Source organism: Caretta caretta, chromosome 11 (genome assembly GCF_965140235.1).
Source record: "Caretta caretta isolate rCarCar2 chromosome 11, rCarCar1.hap1, whole genome shotgun sequence".
In the NCBI taxonomy this organism is placed as follows: domain Eukaryota; kingdom Metazoa; phylum Chordata; order Testudines; family Cheloniidae; genus Caretta; species Caretta caretta.
The window spans coordinates 12688461-12709464 of record NC_134216.1 but is presented as its reverse complement, the minus strand read 5'-3'; the positions used below and the strand labels follow the sequence as shown (position 1 = coordinate 12709464).

The 21004-nt window shown below is 43.2% G+C and overlaps 1 protein-coding gene across 1 annotated transcript in view; it reads left to right on the top strand.

Moving 5' to 3' along the window:
* The window catches only part of ITGB5 (integrin subunit beta 5), a 120555-nt gene that overhangs the window by 42107 nt on the left and 57444 nt on the right, over positions 1-21004 (top strand). Inside the window, exons 6-9 of the mRNA XM_048869066.2 lie at positions 6433-6594; positions 8435-8530; positions 9831-9920; positions 14546-14680. Of these exons, the coding sequence (XP_048725023.1) occupies positions 6433-6594; positions 8435-8530; positions 9831-9920; positions 14546-14680 (483 nt within the window). The remainder of the gene's footprint in view (positions 1-6432; positions 6595-8434; positions 8531-9830; positions 9921-14545; positions 14681-21004) is intronic.

Sequence of the window (21004 nt, the reverse complement as noted above, 5' to 3'; positions counted from 1 at the left end):
CAATTACAGGGCCAAGATTTTCAAAAGGCTAGACTAGAGATCTTTAGGTGCCTCGATTTTTGGGTGCCCAACTTTCCTGATCGGCATTTCTGAAAATCAGGCCCCTTTTTAAGGTGTCTCAGGTTGGATATCCACATTTGGAGGCAGTGCTAGTCTCTTTGAATATCTAAATTGTCTAAATATTTAAGTATATTCAATGCCTAGTACAGTGCTGCTTTTCTGAGTTAGCTGTCTGAGAAGTTCTGTATCCCCGAGTCATTACTCTTTTGGCCGGTCTCATTTTGCTCTTTTTTTTTTTTTTTTTAGATCCTAGAGTGGGAAAGATTTTGTACAATAAATACAAACTAATAGCCGTACCCACATCTGGCTTCTTTTTGAAAGATGTTATGGTAAAAATCAACATGGATGGGCTAACTGTCTTAGGCAATGAAAAAGCCAGGCACAATGAGCTTTTATACTGAGGCTAAACTGGCTAGACAGGAATATTAACCAGTCTTCTGTAATTACATTTTCCACTTGCAGCTTTTTGGCTTCCTGCTGTGTTTAATTTTAAAAGTACAAATATTGTCAATGCCTAAGAAGTTTGTGACTCCTACGTTCTATGAAGTGAGCTGCAGGAAGAAAATAAGAGTGATTAGTCACGATTGCTTGGTTATATATATATTTTCCCTTTGGAAATTTGACTTGAGCAGTACAAAGGGCAAATCACTTAGAAACAAACCCCGAACTCATTGCTTTCCATTCCTCCTCCAATTCATGTCTATACATTTGGCGCATAATCTGAAAATCCCACTCTAGGTACCTAACTTTTAGGGCAATATTTTCAGAAGTGCCTAAGTGACTTAGGAGCACAAGTCCCTTTGAGAGCCACTGGGATTTGTGCTCCTAAATCATATATGTGCTTCTAAAGATCCTATATCACAATAATAAAATGATCTGTTTTTCTACACGTGATCACTGGGGGCTCAGAGTGCCCAGTGCATCTGAAAATCAGGCCTCTTTTATTTGGGTGCCTAAATAGGAATTTAGATACTTTAGGCATCCAAGTTTGAAAAATTTGGTATAAGATTTGTTGGTTTTTCATTCTCCAGCAGAGTTCAGAGATCTTGGTATCTGCTAAAATTGCAGTGAAGGCTTGATTTATTTTTTTACCATTGGAAATACTGGTTTTAGTACAGAAGGCTTGAAGCTCGTTGCTGCTTTATGCTTTCAGTTGTTGCTCCCTCTCTAGAGGAAGCAATGTTGCTTACTCATGGAGTTACGGGCCTGATGCAAACCCCATTGAAACCAATGGAAAAGCTCCTATTGATGTCGCTTGGCTTGAGATCAGACCCTGTATCCCTTCCTTTTGTAAGGTCACCTTCTGTCTCGCGGATATAGATTTTTTTTAAAAGGATGTGTGGGGGGGGGGGCACAAATATATCTCCACGTTTTTTTTTTCAAATTGTTAGCTGGGTAGAAATAAACTAAAGTCTGGTTGGATGTTTTTATGATCATAAACAGAGCAGTGTGTTCTGCATTTCATGATAGAAACTAACTACCGAAGAATGACTGGCTGCATGTTTCAGCACTTTTATGATGTAGTTGCTTAAGGCTGTGTGAAATGCTGGTTTCCTCTGAACTGGTTACGTACACTTGGTTGGCTGGCCTTGTGCAGGTTTCACATGTCCTCCTGGTTCCTAGTAGTTCCACCCAGTGCATTGGCAGCCCTACCGCAATTTGGTTTTCCTCTCCATTCCCCTCCTATGCATTCCCTGCCCTGAAAGTCTCCTTTCCTGCTCCACACATGCCCTTGCCACCTTTAACTTAGTCAAAGGTTAGTGCCAAAATAAACATATTAAATATATATATATGCACTGCTTAAACTTCCCCTGACCTTCCTCTACTTTGGGGAGTATTTAATGGCTTCCTTCCACAAACCTTGGGTCTAGCCCTGCCTGTCCATAACACAAGTCATATATTAGAAAGAGAAGCTAGTTTCATTCCGGGAATAATTGGGAAGCACGTGGCTACTAAAGCCAGATCTGGTAGGAAGCTACAAGAGTTGCACCTTTCCCCGATGTCTTCCCTATCCAGTGAACGGTGAGCCACAGCACCAGCAAAGATTCTAGTTAATAGGAATTTTCGTGAAAAACTTACAATCCATAGAGGCATCTTTCCCTTTCCAGTTACCATCCGTTTTCTTGCTACAAATAATGTGCATGTCTAATTTTGGCGCCCAATTTGAGACATCTGGGACCTACTCCTCAACGGTGCTGAATGCCTGCAGCTCCCATTGATCTGCGCTGAGGCTGTGAGGGGATCAGCTTCCCTGAGTATTGGGCCTAGAGGGTTAAAACTGGTGGATGCTATTGAAAATTTAGACCCAGATCTTGAGTGGTTCTGGGCACCTTCAACTGCCACTGAAATTGGTGGGAGCCAGAAGGTGCTTAATACCTCTCAGGATTTGGCCCTTCATGGGTGCTGCTCACCAGGCAGAAAATGGTGTCCTTTTGGAGGATGAGATGGCAGGAGAAGGATGGGTGAAATGGTGGGTTAGGTGATAGCAGCCAGGGAAGGGAATTAAATGCCAAACTTCAGTGTTGTCTAGGGCACCAATGCACTTGTTCAGAGCCCTGCTTTTTGCAAATACAAAAATGAGTGAGCCTGAAAATTAACGCAGCCTCTAACCCTTTCAGGTGATAGATTTTGCTCCTTAGCTAACAAAGGCAACAGGTAAATGGTTAAATATCAACATTTGTTTTTTTCTTCAAACAAAATCTTGGGCCAGTTTTCTTCTTCCAGGGGACTATGCTTATTATTAATTGGACCAGAAATCTCCAGTGTGATTTGTCTGGCTTAGTACAAAATCTCTTTCCCTTTTTAAAGAAAAGTCATTTTTTAAGTTTCCCTGTGTTTGGCTTAAGTACAAGAATAAGGGAAACTACATTAAAAGAGAGTCGGCTCTTGATTTAAAGGTGGTCTCCATAGTCCGATGAATAGAAGCAGCATACTTTTGAATGGCCTAATAACCACTTTTTAAATGCAGCCAGTTCTGTCTATGCAGACACGTTTCACAGCTAATGAAACTCTAGCTTAATCCTTCTAACCTCATTGGGGTTGTTTTGGACTCAGTCCTGCGAACTATGTCAGCTTTTGACCTCCCAAAGGGATAGAGAAGGGAGGTATCGCAAAGTACTTGCACATCCAATGCTTGATATGGTTTAACATTAAAGTGTTTTTTTTCACTCCAGTACGTGAGGAGTTGCATGTTGCTGAGAAGTTTTTTTTGCCATTTGTCCAAGAGATCAGGTCTGTCAAATACCTTGTGCTTGCCAGATCAAAAATGCACATTGCAAAATGAGCTGGAATGTGCCTGTTCCAGGACAGTGAGGGTGGGAGAGAGAATGAGTGAGACTGGTGTGTTAGCCACGTGACTGGCAAGTATTTGTTCCTACAATCTTATATTCATTGTGTGGCTCTTTAGAAACGCCATTATGAAAACCTCGGGTTAGCAACCATGTCAAAAAGGAGAAATATAAACTGGGAAGTTGTTTCTTTGATTGATTGAATTGAAATATTGAAATTACCAGGAAGCTCACCAGAGTTGGATTGCGGTTTTCAGAAGTGCCTAAATCACTCATGAAAACACGTGTTTGTCAAAGTCGAGAGAACTTGTACTCCCAAACTGCTTAGGTGTATTTGAAAATCCCAGCCTTGGACTCCACTGCACCAAAGGGAGAAGCTAAGAGTGGAGGGCCTATTCTGGGACTGTTCTGCCCCATCATATGTATCTAGGGCTTGTTAGTGCAATCATCTGGGCTTTGAATTGCACCTACATGTAGCCTGGGGTCCATGCAATCCAGGAGCATTGGTGGAATGTGCTGTAACATTATGGATTAACAACCAGCAACAATGAATTTTGAAATGCCATTCTTGCCTTACAGGTGCCCCAAAAAGGGGATCTAAACCTTGATTGTGCTTTTAAAAGCACAGCGGTGCTTTTGTGGGTGGTGCAGAGCTGGAGTGCCTTAGGAGAGGACAGGGAAGCATTTTACATCATGAAGGAAGAATGCCTCCCGGAGCTCCAAAGGATGGAAACATATAGGGTAGAGCACTTCCCCACGCAGTGCCCTGCCTCCATGGAGGAGTGCAGAGGGAGCAGTCCCTGTGCTCTCCTGAGCACAGACTGTAATTGTGTCTGGCCCTTATGCATAAGTAGCAAGGGATACTCCTAGCACTGTTCTGCAGCCCGTACTGCAGGCTCTCGGATGAGCCAGTCAGAGTATGGCCTGAGTGAAGCATTCTCTCCAGGTAGCTAGGAGGATTTCTCTGTTGAAGGATATGCCTTCCCTGCAGAGTTAATGTGGTTGCTTGGCATCTGGGTATAGCCTAGCCTGATAGTGAGCAGGCTCACTGCACAGCCCCACCCACATTATTGTGTCCTCACTAGTGCTGCACTCTCACTGTATGTCACTAGGGCTTCTGGGGGCCTACCCCATGGTCCTTTGAGCAGAGGTAAGCTGAGCTGCTCTGTGATACTTTCCCTGTGAATTGTGGGAGAACATGTCTGTCCTTTTGGGCAGATGGGGGAATTGTGGGAAGGCACTGGAGGACTATCAGTGCTTGTGTGGTTTAGCCCCAGACCCCTGTCCTCACTGCAAAATGGGCAGGTTATCAGCTCAAGTGAAAGCACCACTTGGGTTTTAGCCCCCAGCTCCAGATGAGCCAGCTAACCTGGGTGTAAAACACCACCAAACTCGGATGGGAGGGTTTTGTGTGCAGACAGGAGGAGAGTTAGTGTGGTGGCCTTGGTTCAAGAGAATCCCCAGACAGCTACCACATTCTAGCTTCCATCTAATGGCTACTGAAACCAGGTGGGCTGAGAGTCTACTAGAGCTATAGCCCCAGCCAAGGCACCACCCACAGGAGCTGTGACTGGAGGATCACCCAGCTCCACTGATTGGTCCAACTACGCTATTTTAACCCAGGAGGAGGAATAGGAAGTTTGTCTGAGTAACAAGGTGGTTCCCTGTGGTGCTCCATTGGACCATGCTTGTGTCCGTCTCTTGCACCCGGCTTCCTGGTTTGCTTCTGGCTCCTGCCTTACCCCACCTTCACTCCTGTTTCCACCATGCTCCTGCACCATGCTTAATCCTTGCCTCTCCTCCTGCCCTTATGCCTCGACTCCAGTCGTCAGTGACCAGTCCTGGCTCCGACCCTGATCCTCTGATTTCTGTCCCTGAGTCTGGCTTGACCCTTGCCTCTGGCATATGGCATCTGACCTTGGCTCTGACCCTCAGCTTTGATCTGGCTTGACTCCTGGCTCTGGTAACTGACAGTTGCCTCTGGTGATGAGCCTTGGCTTTGTTCCCCAACCTGGCTGCCTGCACTGCCCACTAGAACAGACTCCTGCTCTAACTACTAGGCCAGACCGCCTACATCCTGGTCCAAAACAGTTAGGGATAAATAAGGCTCTGATTTTAGCAGGGAAATTTTTAGTTGATTTCATAGTAGAGATGCAGGAAGAAAAGGATCAGTAATGAAAAGGTCACCAAATAATGTAATTTCCACTACATCAACAGACACAACAGGTGACGTTTGGGATGGGGTTTGCCGGGGGACTGGAGAGCAAGCCCACGCCACACTCACCCCATAATGACAGCTCCTGTCCCATGTGTCTGGACCTGGCTCTCCACCCCAGGCATTGCGACCTGGTGCACAGGATCACAATGCCACTTGGCTTGGGGACCTAATCAAATGTGTTTTTGCAGCCACTGCCAAGATTTCATGAATGTTGCTCAAATTCATGATTTCTCTGACCACCATGACCTCGGTGACAAAGTTGTAGCCCTACGATGACACCTAGTAAGAGCCCAGATTAACTCTGAAGTAAAAACCTACGCTGAGTTTGTGTATGGGGTGTGAGTGCTATATGGGTAGAGACCTCGTCTGGTGTATTACACCTCGGAATAGCTTTTTATGATCAGTATTTAATGAAAATGCCATCCATTATGAGTACAGCTCTCACTATCGCTCCATGCTGTTTGCAGCAGCATGGCAATTCCATGTTGCTGAGGAAACAAGATCAGATTTACTGTGTTTGGAGGAATTTGGCAGGTCTCCTTTGGCTATAAAAGCAGCTGAAATGCTTATTCCTGGAGCAGCATAGAGAGGGTCTGGTGGATGGTTCACTTATGTACATACCTCCTAGTGCCTTTTTAAATAATCTTACTGGAAAGAAATGTTGGGAAATGGTACCCAAAGGGGTTCCTGAGTTTTTATCCCTGGTCAGGAGTCGGCGGACAGGCCTGCAGTATCCTTTTAATCAGTGATAACAGAGACTCCTCTGTTGTATGGGCGTGGGGCTGGGACAATACACAGCACAACCTGAGAAGCACTTGGCTCAGAAAAGGAGACTGATGACTCTCTCCTGGTTTTGTTTCCACCCAGGAGAAGATTGGCTGGCGGAAAGAGGCCTCTCACTTGCTGGTCTTCACGACAGACGATGTGCCACACGTAGCACTGGACGGGAAGTTAGGTGGACTGGTCCAGCCACATGATGGCCAGTGTCACCTGAATGAGGCGAACGAATACAGTGCGTCCAACCAGCTGGTGAGAATAAACCACAGTGCCTCCTGTGTGCTGGGTTCCCTTTTTATTGGGCGCTTCGAAACCTTTGAGTGTCAGCAGATTCCTTGCATTTATTTATTTGGTTTCAAAATACCCCTATTAAAAGAGCTGATCTTGCAGGACCCTTTGACAGATGTCAACAATTTGCACTCCCTACTACCCTGGGGGCTTCATTTGAGTTGGCAGTCTACAAGTGAAAGACTCCTCTTGCACTGCCAAGTCCCTGAGCCATCACAAAATATCAGGGTTGGAAGGGACCTCAAGAGGTCATCTAGTCCACCCCCCTGCTCAAAGCAGGACCAATCCCCAGGTTTTTTTGCCTCAGATCCCTAAATGGCCCCCTCAAGGATTGAACTCACAAACCTGGGTTTAGCAAGCCAATGCTCAAACCACTGAGCTATCCCTCCCATCCAGTCCCCTTGTTTCCTGTAGCATCCAAAAATGGCTAAACAGACTTTCAAGCCTGCAGACCCCTCAGGGTTAGTTGCACACGGGAAAGGTTCATTTGACATCCCAAATCATGGCAAGATTCGTCCACAGCGTGTAAAGAAAATGTAAAATGTCATACTCCTCTTCTAGTACATGTGCAGTAGATTGTCTGTCATCTCTTCAGTGCAGGGCCTGTGTGTACATTATCTAGCGCAATGTAGCCCTGCTCCTGACTGGGGCTTCTGGGTCTGATAGTTATATAAATATTAAATGATAATAGACAAAATAACCTTTCTTTCTTTCTTTCTTTCTTTCTTTCTTTGGAAATTACAAGTGAGTCAACAGAGGAGACTGCAGGTTACTTCCTGGGTGAATGAGTCCTTGTCTGCTGTGTAATTATCAAGTGTTCTGCAGATCTACGCTTTATTCTGCTGCTTACAAACCCTAATGATTGTTGTGTTCCTGAATGTACATAGAAGGTTCCCCACCCTCATTATGCCAGGCTTTCCTGGCTGGCTGCCTTATGACGACAGGCTGGAGTCCTTGAAGCAAGCTAATTTTTGTTTTGCCTGTTTGAATTTGTAACAAATAAAATTACATTTCCATTGGTCACTCCTACTTTCTGTGTATTGGTGTGGCGTTATATTGTGAAATTGGCAAAGAAGGAATCCACGGGTTTCCATGTTTTTCATCTCACTGGCTCCAAATTAAACTTGATCAGTTTGCAAGTAAAAAGATGGTGGGGTTTTCTCCCCTAACTGCAAACTCAGCCTGGGATCTGAAATTCCAGCCAACCTCTTTCTGTTGTCTTCATTTAATCAACACAGTGAAGATCCTGCAGATGGTCTATTGATGGTGTGCAGGGCCACATAGAATCCATCTCACTCCCCCACATCTATGTGGGCTTTGCAGGGCTAAAGTTAAAACTCTGATGTTAAGCTGCTTATTTTCTTGTCATTACTCTAAGACACAAGGAGCAGGCAATGGATTTTACCACTTTCAGGGCAAAATAATGTCAGATCTCTCTCTCTCTGCAGTAGATTTCCCATGACAGTAACCCCAGATAATGGCCTCATCTCCCTTTCTTGAAGATAGCAACTAATTTAAATCCATGCACTCACTGATGGCAAAGTAAAGAGTGGGAAGATCAGTGTTTCAGATGGGTTGTTTGCTGTAGCTGATTTTGTTGGCATTTGCATGTGATAGGTGTGTAAGAAATACACATACAGAGAGAATATGTCACTTTTCTGGCTATAACTACACTATAAGGACTCTGCATAAGAATAACACATGCTGTGTTTCCATAAGGAAATCTGCTGCTCTAGTTAGAATAAACATTAAATTGCTCTTTGTTTCTGTGTCACAAATGAGTCTTTCTGATCTGTTTTCCTAGGATTATCCTTCCCTAGCACTTCTTGGGGAGAAACTGGATGAAAACAACATTCATCTCATATTTGCTGTGACAAAAGCTCATTATATACTTTACAAGGTAAGTGCTGTTGAACAACCCAGCAGGGAGATGGTTTTTATGTGATCAATTGGTGGGGAAAGAGCCGTTAGTGACACTTGGAATAGTCTTCCTTCTAACAGGAATAGAATGAAGCAGGCTGGTGTGGGAGGAAATGAGGAACAACTCTGAATTAAATACATGTGAGCAAGAGCTGTGCTGTAAAGCCTGGAAATTCTTGCATAAGTTGAACTCACCCAGTTGTGCCTCTGCAGACACTGAAAGTCTTGTCGTTTCAGTGAAAAGCACGTAAGCGTCTTAAAGTAAACAGATAAATGTTTACGATCATGTGAATACCTAAAATAGACTCTGGTCTGATCCTGATTTTAGGAAAGTTGCCAGCCATTCAGCATCTGAGAGAGCACACACCTGTTCACCCCACTGCTATTACTTAATCCCATTACCTAAGAACGCTCGGTGTTTCTGCCTGGCTGTATTTTTTCCATCACTAAATCCAGAGCTTTCAAGCAAAAAATATTTTTTCTGAGGGAATTCAAATAGTATCTGGGCTAAAACACATGTAGAGTTTCTATTCTCAGTCTCAAGGATTTCTAGAAACGCACACAAACTGAGTCTGGGTTCCTACCACCACTGCTGCCTTTTTAATTTTTATTTTTTAAAGAAGGAAACCATGCTGTTCAGCATAAAAAATAAAGTGGAGAGGGGGCAAATGGTTGCATGGAAGGTGCTCTCATAAATGTTTGCATCCAGGTTTTAAAAAAATACCTTATCCCAGAAACTCATCCCTTGCACTAAAGGCAGGACAATCGTAAATGCTGGTAATTTCAAAATCATGCTAGTAACCCACAGAGAGCTAAATGGCTTATTATCTCATTCTCCACACCCTTTTCAGTGCAAACTAGCATATCCACCAGAGCAGTCTCTGATGCAATCCAAGGCTTGCTTCTTGTACGGCAGGAATGTGTGCCAAATTCTGCTCTCATTTACACAAGTTCAAATCCACTGGATCTTGCTCCATCTAATGGGTGTGGGCCTTGGTTGGTTGGGAGTGGGTTACTGATCATTATTTGGCCAGTTTCTTTGGCTGTAGATTTTGATTAGCATTTTATGGACCCATAATGCTCCTATTTCCTTTGTCAAGTGCTCCATATTAAAATTACACTGTATCATGTACTCTAATTAATAGATTCTGGGCAAAACTGTGTCCTCCATCCCATGCAAGCAACAATTGAGGTTAATGGCTACACTGGTAGAATTGAGAGCACAATTTAACCCATGCTCTGTATTTCATTTTGTGAATCTTTCTGTGTTTGTTTTTAAGAATTTTACAGCACTAATTCCCGGAACGACAGTGGAGATTTTACATCAAGACTCCAACAACATTATCCAGCTGATAGTCAAGGCATACAATGTAAGTTTCTCTTTTCCTTTAATATTTCAGCTGATGTGTAGTAAAAACTGAGTTCAGTTCAACTTGCTTATTCCTCCCTTGTGGGCTCCACCCATAATTGGTTCCTTCTGAACCAGCTGTCTGTAGGACCAGAACTATCACTAGAACTGCTGCCTCCACCCTGCAGGGATTGTAGCGTCTAGGTCAGACTCAGGATGAGGTTGTTTGTGCTGGTTTCACGCCCTGTCTATCTTAGATACTTATACAGCGCCCCTTACTGTAGTATTTGATCCCCTTACAGTCTTGAATGTATTTATCCTCTTAACACCTCATGAGACAGAGAACTGCTCTTATCCCCATTTTACAGATGGAGAACTGAGGCACAGTGAGACTAAGGGCTTGTCTACCCGAACGTGGCAAGCTGGGCTGTGACTCTACCCTGCACTAACCGTCCATGTTGACCCTGCTGACGTGTATTAACACTTTGTTAATGCGCCTTGATCTAATTCTACTGCTATTTGAAAAAGGACTAATCAAAGCACATTAATGAACTGTTAATGTGTCAGCAGGGCCCACATGGACAGCCAGTGCACGGCAGGCTAAGACAGGGTAGTTTTCTCTCTTCCTGAGTATTGCTGTCCCTAAATCAGAGTACCCTGATGATGGTAAAGCCAGTGATATCTTAGCTAGTGTGTCTTTGTCAGGCAACTCACTGTGGGCCTGATCCAGCTCTGTGACACTCAGAGCATCCTAGTGCCAGAGGGTAAGGGGCTCACTGGTATCAGGTAATGAATTTCAGCTGGCTTGACCAATTCAGTGTGCCCCAACTCACTGTGGTTACAATCTGTATCTAAAAGATGTCCTGTAACATGTCATTGGAAAACTAATATCTCCCTGATCATTAATATTCTTGTGTGATGTATGTATGCAGTGTGCAGGGCTTAAATTCTCTTAGAGTATTTCCTGGAGCCCCAGGGCTCGGGGCTTCAGCCCTGCAACTCCCCTGAATCTGGCTCACGGCCCCCCAGAGGTTTGAAAATATTTACCAGAGCTCCGCTCCAGATAGCTCCAGCTGAATTTAAGCCCTGGAGGTGTGTATTAAGAGTTATGGATATGTGCTGGAATGCTGACTAAACTGTGTTTAAGCCAGGCATGTCACGGGGAGTTGATAAACAGGTCTTCCTAGACAAAGGAATGTGTATTTGCTTCTCTGACCAGTCCAGCTGTCAGGCAGAGACATTGAAGGTCCATTAAGATATTAGGTAAACAAAACTGTCAAGCTAACCCATGGGGAGGAGACAGCATGGCATCTACACCTTGGTCTGGGTTTTACTTTTCAAAGAATACATTACAAAGTTTTACTGGTCTCTGAAGAGGTGGGGGAAGGGGGCCTGAACCTCAAGTGATGAGCAATTGAATCAACTGATTGTAGACAATATTGCTGTGTTATAAAAGTATAATAAGTGAGGTGTTTTATGAATGCCTATGGCAATTGGTAGTTGACATTGTGAATTGTATGTATTAACACTACATAAGGAATTATGAATACTCATGGATATTAGGCTTGTCAGTCTGTGCTCAAACAAAGTCGGAAATGGGTCTCTCCCAGACAGGAGGGAACATCACACTGTCTTCTATGTAAATTAAGCTTCCTAGAATCAAAACCATGGAAGCCCTATGTACGTACAGGGGGAGGGGAAACCCACAGGAAGGGGGAAACAACATGAGGTCATCCTGCCTCTTGAAACAAGGTCACTGAACTTTGGAAGATATTAGCCGAGACAGAAGGCCATTTTGACATCTTATCACTAGACAGACACAAGGAAACAGAGCTCTTGCAAGCCGAGAAAGATAAGTCCTTCAACCAAGAGGGGGTTGAGATCTTTGGGAACTGAATATAGATGAGAAACCTGCTTAGCAAAGTTCTTTCAAGTAGAAAGACCAGGGAAGCCAGCATCTTGCCCTTCTGTCCTGAGGGAAAGTCAGCCATGGCTAGGAAGAAGGAAGATTAGTGAGATTTCCCTCAATCCTTTCTCCTTCTCTGGTGCTTCCCTGTTTATTTTCCATATCAAACTTTCACTGTATAAGCCACAACTGGATTCCCTCCACCTCTTGCTCTGCTTTTCCTACTCTCAATCTGGCATCTGACAATCCAGCTGTGTTCTTTCTGCCTTGCACATCACCACCAGCCACCAACATCACATCACATTTGTCTGTTACTTTGAGGAAGCATGAGATGAAATAGAACTTGTCTGGCTTTTCTATAGCTTTTGGAGCCATGTAGTGTTGCTGATTTAAAAAACAACAACATGCATTTGTCAGTAAGGATATCATAGAATCCTAGAAATAAGAGAAAAGACCCCTAAGCTATCTTGTGAGCAGCGTGGGGTTGTTCTCCCCAGTCTGCACTTCAGTGCTGTGTTCAGTCTGGTTTTAAATGAGTACACTATTGAGAGCTCCCACCAGTCCGTTAAGGGTATGTCTCCACTGCAAATAAAAGGTGTGTTCTTGACTCAGTTTAGCTAACCCACATTAGCTAACTTGGGTTAAAATAGCAGTGCAGACAAGGCAACTCCGCTTTTAACTGGGGTTAGTAGCTTGAGTTCAACTCGAAGCTCCTTTATAGGCTGTAACTGGAACTGCTAACCCAAGTTAAAAATAGACTTGCCATATCTTCACTGCTTTTTTAACTCAAGTTAGTTAATCTAAGAACAGACTTTTCCCCCCCTCAGTGTAGACAGATCCTCAGAGACGATCAGAGTCTAATAGCTATGGGGGCACCATAGAGCATATGCTTCTCCTGGCTTATTGGGTACGTGAGATAGCACCAAGTGGTTAAATGATAGTTAGGAAAGGATGCTGGCTGGAGTATTCCAAGTGCTGATAGAAAAATGCCAAGACAGCTTTTCTCCAGCTCTTTAAATAGGCTCAGTCTTGATCAAGTGATAACTCAGTGTATTTACATTACTGATAGTTAGTCTCCTTTCTAGGATACAGCTGGCTGCTGAAATTTTCCCAGATCAGGAAGAAGAGATAGCACATTATTCTGATAGGTCAATGTTCATTTTTGTGAGATTAGTTTTAGGGGGAGTGGGTTGGCAGATGTGTGTGGAGTGCATTTGAACTTTATAGAAACATACTGTGTTCAGACTCCAAGTAATAGAACCTCTGTAGGGGTTGTAATGTGAACCCATGAACCTGACAGCACAATCCAGACTCCAGACAGGAAATAGTTTCCTGTATTACAACATGGATATGGGAAGTTAGGGTTTTTTGTCTTGGGTTGTTCAGATTTGCATCGTCTAAACCAGTTTCTCCCCTGCTGCTTTCCAAAAGCATTAGCCTTTTGCTAGCATTGCCTTTCAGTGTGAACACAGAGTTCATTAGCAGACTGATTGGCCATGGTGTTAAGCCAGAGTGGATTGGAGAACCTACCAGAGCGTTAGTAGAGCTGATCAAAACAATTTTATGCACCAAAATATTCCTTGACAAAAAAATTTATTTTGATTTTTTCTGATCAGAAACAAACAAGAAACTTGGTTTCAAATAAATATTTTAAATGAAATGAATAGTTTGGTTTCAGTTTGACTTAAAATGTCCCAGTTGGGGGGAGGGGGAGAAAGGGCAGGAAGAAGAGTATAAGAGAGGGATGAGGAACCCTCCCCCAACCCCTCAAATCTGAAAATGGAAAAGAAACACAGTTCTTTAGTCTGAAATGTTCTGAAATGAAACAAAACAAAAAATTTCTTTTTAGTTCTCAACAAAAATTCCCATAGAAAACCTGACATGATATCTTTCAACAGAAAAAAATTCAAGACTTGTCTGTTTTTCTCCCCTTCCCTCTGAGAAATATTTTCTCTGGAAAACTATTGGTTTTCTGATCAGCATTGTTAATCAGCGAGCGAATACAGTACAATTGCTGGCATGGTAATTCTGACTTGGTAAAGTTTTCCACACCCTTTCCACAGATGTAAATGATGTCTCAGGGTGCAAGAGAGTGAAGAATCAGGCCCTATATTTTAATAACAGTAATTTTATACAGGAGAGTTATGGATGTTCAGGCCAGATGCTGACCTTTTCCTCAGAGGTAGACAACAGAGCCCATTCATACTCTAAAGCAGTTTTTCTTCCTGGCACAGAAATATCTGTTTTAAGATCTAGTTATACATCTCTGCATTCCAGTCACATTGTGCACAAACAATCCTCAGGTATATTTAGTCTGTGATTTGAATATGCAGCATTGTGGACACATGCACAGTACTGTCCTTGATCCACCATAAAACCTCCAACTGATGTCTTCAGGATACGAGCCATGTTTTATCAGTCCTTTACTTTTCAATGGAAAAAATACCTTTTGTGACTGTTTGAAGATGACTATCCTTTCTGTGAAGGAGTGGGTGCATGTGTGTGAATGGATAGCTGCCCACAATTCTAGCTGTGCTGGTCAAAAGTACACTTAGCTGATATAATGTTACATATACACGTGTGTGCACGCATTATTTTTATTTTTTTTTATATATATATAGATGCCCAGCCACACTGAGCACAGTATAAGAACCTCAATAGACTAAGAAGAACCACATGGACAAGAAAGATGCCTACTGATTTTAGTAATCTGATGGGTTTCTTTTCCGTTTGCTTTCTAGAGTATTCGGTCTAAAGTAGAACTAACCGTTTGGGACAGTCCTGAGGATGTCAGCCTGACCTTCACAGCTACATGCCAAGACGGTTTCTTGTATCCTGGACTCAGGAAGTGTGCAGATCTCCAAATAGGAGACACAGTAAGTTTGATTTTTGCATCTTCATTAGATGGGTTGTTGTGATACTCTGTGATCTTCTGGGAGTCACTTCACTCTTGTTTGTTTATTGTTTCTCTCCGTTAAATGGATAATAATACTTGCCTTCCTCCTTTGGGCAACATATTGAGGCCTAGTTAATGTTGAAATCCTCTGATGATGGTACCACAAAAGTGCTAAGAGATGGTGGCTTTGTGAGAAGTAAATCAATTCAAGGTCAGCTCTGAGGGAAAACAGGTGTCTTGTTTTCAATCATAGGCATGGAGTTTTCTTGAGCATTTTATGGACTGTGAAAGGCAGGAATAGACTCTGATCCCAGGCATCTGTGTCATCTTCTTACCTATCTCCTTTTATTTCCTCAAATCTCTCTATCTCTTTAGATATTACAGATGTTATTGAGATTAAGTCTGAGATCCTTAGTCTTCTGTCTCTCCCAAAACTCAATCACTTACCAGTATTCTATTTCAGTGACCTTCTACAGTATTTCAAAAAGTGAGAAACGTACAAAAAGCTACTCACGCGTGGATGGCACTATTATTTCATTTGGTGAATCTGAGATATAACTTGAGGTGGCACTGTGGGGTAAAAACACATCTTGCCCCTAAATGCTAACATTATCCCATATTGGACTCTGTTGTGCGCTAATTAATAAATAGGAAAGCTTAGCTCTGCTTGTCTTAAAGTTGCATGTTTGTAAGATAAATAAATTGTTCAACTATATCAAGTCGGTTTTCAGGACATTTAGGGAAATGTTGCAACATGATAAATTACTACAAAAGACAAAGGATGAAACTTTTGGGCCAAAATCAGGATAAGATCAGAAAGATGTTTTTGTTTTCAGCTTTCAGTTCTCCTAGGAGGATTTAGTGGTTGGGTCTTTGGTCTTTTTCTTTCCTATTGACAATCCCCTGGGTGGACAGTAAGGCCTGCAGCATGGCATGTCCTGAGGAAATGATTGTCCTCTGGTAGTGAGAGATGGTTCTTGGTTCTTTCCAAGACTAACTTGACAGAACAAGGAGTAATGGTCTCAAGTTGCAGTGGGGGCGGTCTAGGTTGGATATTAGTAAACACTATTTCACTAGGAGGGTGGTGAAGCACTGGAATGGGTTACCTAGGGAGGTGGTGGAATCTCCATCCTTAGAGCTTTTTAAGGTCAGGCTTGACAAAGCCTTGGCTGGGATAATTTAGTTGGGGTTGTCCTGCTTTGAGCAGGGGGTTGGATTAGATGACCTCCTGAGGTCTCTTCCAACCCTAATCTTCTGTGATTCTATGATACTGTTTGGACATGATAGGTTCAGTACCTTGCTACACAAATTTCAAGGGATAAACAGTCTTTAAGACATGTGCTGTCTTGGACTTGCTACTCTATCCTAGTTTATTTCTATCTGGCATGCAAAACAGGAGGCTGAACTTCAGACAGCCAGATTGTCTGTGGGTATAAATCATCATGGAGCCATGAAGTCAGTGGAGCCAGGCCATCTTACACCAGCAGAGAATCTTGCCCTCAGTGATATATTTGTTGCACTGATGCATGGAGTAGCTGAATGCCATTATTTTATTTTCCTTATTTTAGAGGAATTACTGATTTTTCCTGAGGTTAAGAGTAAATCAGTGCTTGGAATGTTAAAATGCTTTGAAACAGAAAAGGTCACATATCATCTTTGCACCAATCTCCAGCCATTCCCTTTTGTGTTAGCCAGCTAAAGAAGTTGGCATGGAGCTACTGCCACCCAGCCCACGACAGCTGGCACATTACTGAGTCTGGGAAAGGCAAAAGAGGACCCCTGGAAAGACCTCTTCAGGCATTTTAAGCATTTTGAGACATGGGCCTTTTCAAACCCAGTGGCTTTCTGGGGAAATGAAAAACTGATCATAGTCTTGTCTTCCTGGGTAGACAACAATTCGGATTGTGGTAGATAGAGGTGGACTAATCAGATAATCTAATCCATCCGCTGGCAAAGATAGTGCTAAGGATAGAGCTCCCAATGAATCATCGGATACGACGCTTGGTCACGCTCACTATGGTTTGGCACATACATGAAGGTCCCTTCAGCTGCCATCTCATCCCCAGCGTACTCTGCAGAAAGCATTTTGCATTATGGGTTATGACTTGTTGGATAAGTGCAGGAAGGTAAAAGGAATGCAATAACACTCAACTTGCTGAGGCTTAATGAGTGAGAGAGTTCCAAACAGTCTGGGGGAGGCAGCTTTCAGTGGTGTGTGGGATTCCTTTCTTTGCCATTTACAGGATTTTCTGGCACCTGCTTTTAGAGCAGCATGCTAGAATGGTAACACCAGGCTTCTGTGCAAGGAGGTATATTTGGGTCTGAAAGTGACGTACTTCATAGCAAAGTACAGCTGGGAGGCAGGAAGGGGTCTTCTGAATCATCAAGTTTTCCTCTGTTCATCCCTCCACCTCCTGATAACCTCCGGCTACACACTATGGCTTTCTGTCTTCCCACTGCTCGTGATTTACTGCTTCATTTTATCTCGTGTTGCTCCCTGCCACAGAACTCTCTCCTTGTCTGCATCCAGCAACTGCCCTCTGTCATCGCCTTGAAACCCTCTATAAAGTCCACTCCTTCAAACAATCCTTCCTCCTCCTCTTCCTCAATAATCTTCATGCCCTCCCTTTCTTGAACTGCTGCCCTGTGTCTTGTTTTGGATTTATCTTGTAAACTCTTAAAGGCAGGAAAACCCTTTGAGGCATACATTTATCTATGTTTGCAGTGTCCCATGGTCTGTTTTATGGTGCTACCACTAAGGTTGCTCTGTCATGGCACAGGGGTTGGCAATCTGAATGGAATGCACTGGCTAATTCCTGTAAGCAGTCTAGTGGTGTATAAATAGTGAATAACTGTCCGTTTCCAGCTGAGTGTGAATCGCTGGGGAGATGGTCAGGATTGCTCCATGTATCAACCATAGATTGTGGACACAGTCTATCTTCCCTGCGGACCGAGTGCACAGCCTCTCTGCAGAGATGCTAGCCCTTGCTGGCCCAGGAAGTGAGAGAGAAACTAGGAGAAAGCATCATAATTTTGGGGATGGGGGCGGGGGGAGCTACAAATGGCAGGCAGCACAGCATGAGCATTTCCTACCTAGGACAGAGAGTCAGGCAGATTAGTAATGAGAAGCCCCCCTGACGTGAACAGAGCACTAATGGGTCTGCTGTAAGGCACAATTCTGTGCTGGCAGTGGGGGAATTGGATATAAGCTGGAGGTCTCTGCCACCTTTAATTTTCATGCTTCTCTGCTTTCTCTCAATGACCCATTAGTGCTGTAAAGTTTGCCTCTCTGCAGAAAACTTGAAAGGGAACAATGGTCTTTGTAGCAGTAGAAGTTCCCTCAATTCATGTGTGGGGCTACATCCTGCCCCAGTTAAAGTCAATGGTAAAATTCCCATTGACTTCAAAGGCAGCAGGATCTGGCTCTTAAAGCTGAAGGGAAACTTTCTTAAAAGAGGATAATGCTGGTATTGGGGTCCTAAGCTGCTATGGTTTAGTCCTAGAAGCACTGGTGTCAGTCCATGTAATCCTGCTGGCTTTTCACAGATCCCCTTAGCTCAGTCTCTCTGATCTGATTTCCTCTGTAATTTAGCATTTTTTCTATTCTCTGTAACCATTTCAGGTCTTGGAAATCAGTCTCCCACACCCGATCCCCTTTTTCCAAAGAAGGGCCAGTATTGCTGCTGTTTCCATTAGGTGGAACTGGGTGCTGAAATTCCATTTTGCATGCTGCCATTGGCAAATAAGAACAGAACAGAGTAGATGTATTGGGGGGAGGGATAGCTCAGTGGTTTGAGCATTGGCCTGCTAAACCCAGAGTTGTGAGTTCAATCCTTGAGGGGGGGCCATTTGGGATCTGGGGCAGAAATTGGAGATTGGTCCTGCTTTGAGCAGGGGGTTGGACTGGATGATCTCCTGAGGTTCCTTCCAACTCTGATATTCTATGATTCCAATAGCAACAAGAATTCAAAGTGACTCTTTAAAGGAGAAGGATCTTTTCCCCCATCTGTTTTTGTTTTGTGTCTTCAAAATAAACCCAAGTGACTGTAGTAGATAAAAGAAGAGTTTATTCAGAGGCCTGGAATGAAAATACTTTGTCCTAACATAATGCCGTCCATGCAAAGATCTCAAAGTATTTTTTCCTCAACTGGTTGTGTCTGTCTGGACTGCAAGATGTGAAGCACTCTGTGTTTGTTAGTAACAATAGCAGCTCCCTGCAGCCTATAAAAGGGCAAGACTTCTTCAGTCTTCATAGTCCAAGTCATTGGCTGTGACATTTTCTTGGTTCTCAAGAAGAAAATCCCTCGCATTGATTGCAGCATCACAGAATGAATTGGGATGATGAGGTGCTACATATATAATCAGAGAGAGAGAGAAAAACAGATTCTAACAGAAGTATCCATCTAAATACCAATAACATTGTGTGGGTGGAGACTTTGATAAAATGTAGGTCTGATTTCTCAAAACCTCAGGAGATTGGGCCATATGATGCTTGCTAAATTTGCATATGCAACTATCATGATTTCATGTGCAAATAAGGAATTTGTGTTCACAACTGACCCGTTATACCCAATTTCTGTACATAGGTATGGACATTATATATACAAATTAATTATGGAGCTGTGCACAGTTTTGACTCTAACCCTGGATTTCTGAATATTTGTTAACCTTTGCCAGATCATTCTTTAAATAAATTCTTTAAATTCTTTGTTCTTTAAATAGAATAGACAAGAACGGCTGCTCCAGTTATAACTCCTTCCCACTGCACAGAAACCAGAGTGAGCAATAATGAAGAAAATTACCACTAACTGCTGGTGATGCTAATATTCTTGCAAATCTTCTCTTTTATACTTGTGGCTTCTTTTAGAAGGAGGTGTCCACAAAAAAATAAACATTTTGGTTAGTGGGTGACATTTCCTGCATCTAAATGCAGGATAAACAGGTGAAGTTAGAGCTGGCTCCAGTTCAGATTGAAAATGCTTTGTTACAAACAGTAATGCAAACAAGATATTTAACCCGCACGTATCTTCCCAGGGACGTCTGTATACCTATCAGGAGACTGAAACACTCCACAGTTAGGCTTTAGCTTATTTTTTAGGCAATGCAACACATGGTAACGTGGTGTAGCTATTTGTCGTCCCTCCTCTCCCCACAAACCATGTGGAGAGTTTTTAAAATAGAAATAGACATTGCTGTGGGGATCTATATTGTGCAGCTTGCTCAGATTAAATTTCTGTTTGATCCCTGTGCTCCTTTCACCTGGATCATATGATATTTTTAACCTCCCTCACCAAGCTAGAATGACGCTTATGGTATTTCAGGATGCAAGAACCCAGAGGGCTTTGGCAATTTCACAATTTTTAGCTCTAGGTGTTCTCACTAAACTGTTTAAAACTGAAACCTGCAATACTGTTTCAAAGGCATAAAAACAAACATCTTTTTCACCTCCACTGGAATGAAACCCAAAGTGCAGATCTGCCTGATAAAGGAACTATGTATAAACTGCACCTTCTTCTTAACAAATCTGGCCCCTGTGTGAATTCAGAATCACTTAATTCGGGACAAAAATAGGTTTGTGCTCCTATTAGCTGTGTTCACCCTACAATACCATGAGAGAGTGAGAGCTAGAGGCTGTTCTGGCTCATGCTCCAGCAAAAGAATTGTTAACTAGGATCCCGTTGCAAGGTCAGATTCTGCCCTGTGTTACACCTACGAGGCTACAGTGAAGGCAGTGGGATTGAATAGGTGTAGGTGAGGGCTGCATTTGTCCTGTGGTATCTTCATTACTGGTGATGATGAAGAACATGAGAACATAGGACTGGAAGGGACCTCCTGGGTCATTGAGTTCAGTCCTCTGCTATTCATAGATTCATAGATACTAAGGTCAGAAGGGACCATTATGATCATCTAGTCTGACCTCCTGCACAATGCAGGCTGCAGAATCTCACCCACCCACTCCTGCAAAAAACCTCTCACCTATGTCTGAGCGATTGAAGTCCTCATGGTTTAAAGACTTGAAGGAGCAGAGAATCCTCCAGCAAGTGACCCGTGCCCCATGCTACAGAGGAAGGCGAAAAACCTCCAGGGCCTCTTCGAATCTGCCCTGGAGGAAAATTCCTTCCCGATCCCAAATATGGCGATCAGCTAAACCCTGAGCTTATGGGCAAGATTCACCAGCCAGATACCCAGGAAAGAATTTTCTATAGTAGCTCAGATCCCACCCCATCTAACATCCCATCACAGGCCATTAGGCCTATGTCAAGTTTCCTTCCCCACTCTGAACTCTAGGGTACAGATGTGGGGA